Below are 3,513 nucleotides of genomic sequence, written 5' to 3'. Positions count from 1 at the left end.
ATCTTTCTTTAATGTCCCTATAAAAAAACTCATCAAACACCTTTATTCCTAATGATATTGAAGTACAATCAATATTTAGCGTCATTTAATGGGGCTCAGGGATCTTATTATTGGCTCTTTTAGAAGAGGAGCTGAGACATTTAGAAGATGTTGGGCCAGCTTCCCAGACGCAGACTCAAGCCTAGTCCTACATCAGACTTTCTATAGAAAATCCCAATTTAAGATGCTTTTTAGTCTAGGATTAGGCTTAATCTGTGTTGGGGAAACCAGCCTGTTGTGTTGTATAATGCTGCTGTGAGATTGGAGTAGATTTACACATTCATCACATTCCACCCCTGTTTCCTTCACAGGCCCCTATGGACTCCCCCCGAAACCCGCCAAACCAGATCAAAGCGCGGGCCGTACCAACACCAGAAATACAGGTAAGCAGGGGTGGACTAGGCCACTGGTATCACCACCATATGAATAGAGTATACACCCCCATAAAGAAAGAAAAGAAAAAAGGAGGAAGAAAGATTGAGTCATCCGAGACAGAAATGGTACACGACAGATGGAGATTAGGAGCCAGCGACATCTGTGGATCTCTCTATTTAATTCTCTCCCTATCTCGGGTTCTATTCCCTCCTTCCTTCCCTCCGTTTCTGCGCCTAGCCCTCAGAGCTAAGTGCTGCAGGCGAGGAATGGTTGTCTAATAGCCGCCCTGGGAGGCAGGCGGGCGAGGGGAGACGGGGGGGGGGAGGCAAGGGGGGAGACCGGGGGCGACGTTTCAAAGAGTTATTATTGTCATTAGTTCGGGCGGCCTGGTTTCTGTTGGTCCAGAGAGAGAAGAAGAGAAGAGAGGGAGGGGAATGATAGAACAGAACTGAGAGGAAACAGGGAGGTACTGGAGGAGAAGAGTGGAGAGGAGGGGGGGGATGAGGGGAAGGGAGGAGAGTAGGAGAGGAGAGGAGAGGACAGTGGAGGGGAGGAGAGGACAGTGGAGGGGAGGAGAGGAGAGTGGAGGGGAGGGGAGGAGAAAAGAGGAGAGAGGGGAGGGGAGGAGAGGAGACGGGGGATAAGATGAGAGGAGGGGAGAGGAGGAGAGGCAGGGTGCCTATTGACCTGTTCTGTGTGTTGGCCTGTGACGTGGGCCTCCCAGAATCAGGCCATCTCTCTTCCACTGTGAAGTGTAAATGAACGTACTGAGGAGAGGAGGGGAGAGAGGGATGAGGGGGAAGGAGATGGCCTTCTACTATTGAAAGAGAACAAGATGATCCGAACATAGGGAGGGGGGGGAGTAAGGAAGGAAAGAGAGAGAGAGGAGGGAGAGAGAGAGAGAGAGAGAGAGAGAGAGAGAGAGAGAGAGAGAGAGAGAGAGAGAGAGAGAGAGAGAGAGAGAAAGCAGGATGATAATAGAGGTGCTGGTGAAAGGCGCCAGCTGTAATGGAGATAGAGAGAGAGAGATGTTGGGGTAATGGAGGAAGGAAGAAAGTGAGAGGAGGAGAGAGCAGAATTGGCGTCTAGTATTAGCGTTTTGCTCTCAACCAGTCCTGCGTGGCCGGGGAGCAGCGGGGGGTAGCAGCGGGGGGTAGCAGCGGGGGGTAGCAGGGGTGCGAGGGAAAGGGGGGGGGTCAAAGCGTAGAGCACGGGAGCCCATTATGTCCACAATAACCTGCGGAGAGAGAGAACCGTGGAGCGAGGGAGGAAGAGGAGAGGGGAGAGCAAACGAGCGGGATGTGTGCCAAGAATAATGATACCCCAATCCAGACAGCACCTCGCATTACCGCCCCTAACCACTCGGCAGCCGGCGTTCGCACGGTCAACGCGACCACTCCCTTCCTCCTCGCCCGCGGCACCGTCACAGGGGTGCTCCAGACACCTGCTGGGCTCTGACCGTCCGTGCGGCGGGGCCGGGCAGGCTAAGGTTCCCGTCTGGCTGTGTGGTCGAAGCAGGCAGTGGAGAACCTTCCAGTCTCCCTCTCATGTGGCTAGCCCGTAATGCTACACAAACACAGTCGTTAGGCTTAAGGAAATACTGTGTTACCTTGATCCACTGCTGGGCCAGCCAGTCTTTCCACACAGCTCACAGACACACATTCCTTCCCTTTTTTCTTTATCCAATGCCATCCACTTAGTCACGTCAATAGAGAGACCACATTCTGTAGACCCACGGTTACTTTTGGCTGCGTTTTCGCCGCATTCCAGGTGGAGGTTCAGCCTCTCTTAGCGTCCGTCACGGGCTACAGTTACTGGTGATTGATGGGTTAGACCACTACTCTGGTTGGTACAGTATAAACATCAAATGTTATGTACTGTCGTGGATTTAATTGATTCTTAATAGATTGAGTGAAACCTATAAAGCACAAAGAGCTTAAATCAATTGTCTCCAAAGAGAGACGTTTTATTGAGCAAAGTCACAGCAGCTCAGAGAGAAAGTAGCAGACAAAAAGCTCCCAACGTTGGACGGTACTCATATTTCTAGAACTGTCCTTGGTCATGAGGTCACTATTCTTGGGAACCAATCATATTATACAAATCTGTGATTGTGAAGTTATGGGCCCTGTCCACAGTCAGAATTATTCACTGCGCCACAGATCTTGGCCCATCCCTTACAGGAAGGAAATGGGCCTTCCTTGAGTGCTAGATTCGCCAAAATGTAGAGAGACTTCAATTCTCAGTATAAAATGATATAAAACTACAACAGTACAACAGAGTTTTTTTGTTTTTCTTGTCGTTCTGCAGGCGGTGCTGAGAATACCACCCACCCCAGAAGCCCTAGCGGTGGCGGGGGGTCAGGAGGCGCCGGCGGCGCGGGTGAGAACGGCCCCCTCCCTCCCTCCAACGTGGCTCTCATCGCGGGCGCCGCCGGAGGCTCCGCCTTCCTCCTCCTGGTGACCGCCGTCATCTGCGTGGTGTGCTACCGGCGGCGGCACGCCAAGCACTCCGAGTCCCACCACCCCCCCCTCTCGCTGTCCTCCCTCACCAGCCCCAAGAGGGGGGGCGGGGGCGGAGGCCTGGGCAACAACAACGGCTCGGAGCCCAGCGACATCATCATCCCCCTGCGGACTTCGGACTCAGCGTACTGCCCGCACTACGAGAAGGTGAGCGGGGACTACGGCCACCCCGTCTACATCGTCCAGGAGATGCCCCCCCAGAGCCCCGCCAACATCTACTACAAAGTATGAGAAACAGGAAGGGAGGGAGTCGCCATGCCAACCCCACCTACCAACGACCACCCACCTACCTACAACAGTACACTACAGCCCACCTACATCTACCCCCCCCCCCCACTGCCCCAAAACCACCATATCGGACCCCCCCCGACCCGACCCCCCCTGGCCAAGAAGCCCCCCTGCCACAGTAGAGTGTGTCTAGCTGAAGAGACCCCCGTCCCGTCCCGCCCCGTCCCTCCTCACACAACTATGTCACTGAGTGTGTGGGTGGGGGGGGGGTACTACAGTACAAAGCCCCCCCCTCCCCCCAACCCAGCCCCCTTATAGAGGACAGCACTGGTGAGAGACTCTAAGCCCCCCC

The 3,513-nt window shown here is 54.2% G+C and overlaps 1 protein-coding gene across 1 annotated transcript in view; it reads left to right on the top strand.

Annotated features, from left to right (window-relative positions):
- The window catches only part of LOC308172586 (ephrin-B3-like), a gene marked incomplete at its 3' end in the record, with an annotated part of 70,025 nt that extends 66,861 nt beyond the window's left edge, over positions 1-3,164 (top strand). The window contains exons 4-5 of the mRNA XM_080547496.1: positions 351-422; positions 2,722-3,164. Coding sequence (XP_080403622.1) covers positions 351-422; positions 2,722-3,164 — 515 coding nt within the window. The remainder of the gene's footprint in view (positions 1-350; positions 423-2,721) is intronic.
- Between the last annotated feature and the right edge of the window lie 349 nt (positions 3,165-3,513).

Source organism: Nansenia antarctica, assembly GCF_963989245.1.
Source record: "Nansenia antarctica genome assembly, chromosome: 17".
Classification (NCBI taxonomy): Eukaryota; Metazoa; Chordata; class Actinopteri; order Argentiniformes; family Microstomatidae; genus Nansenia; species Nansenia antarctica.
This window is presented reverse-complemented; position numbering and strand designations above follow the sequence as displayed.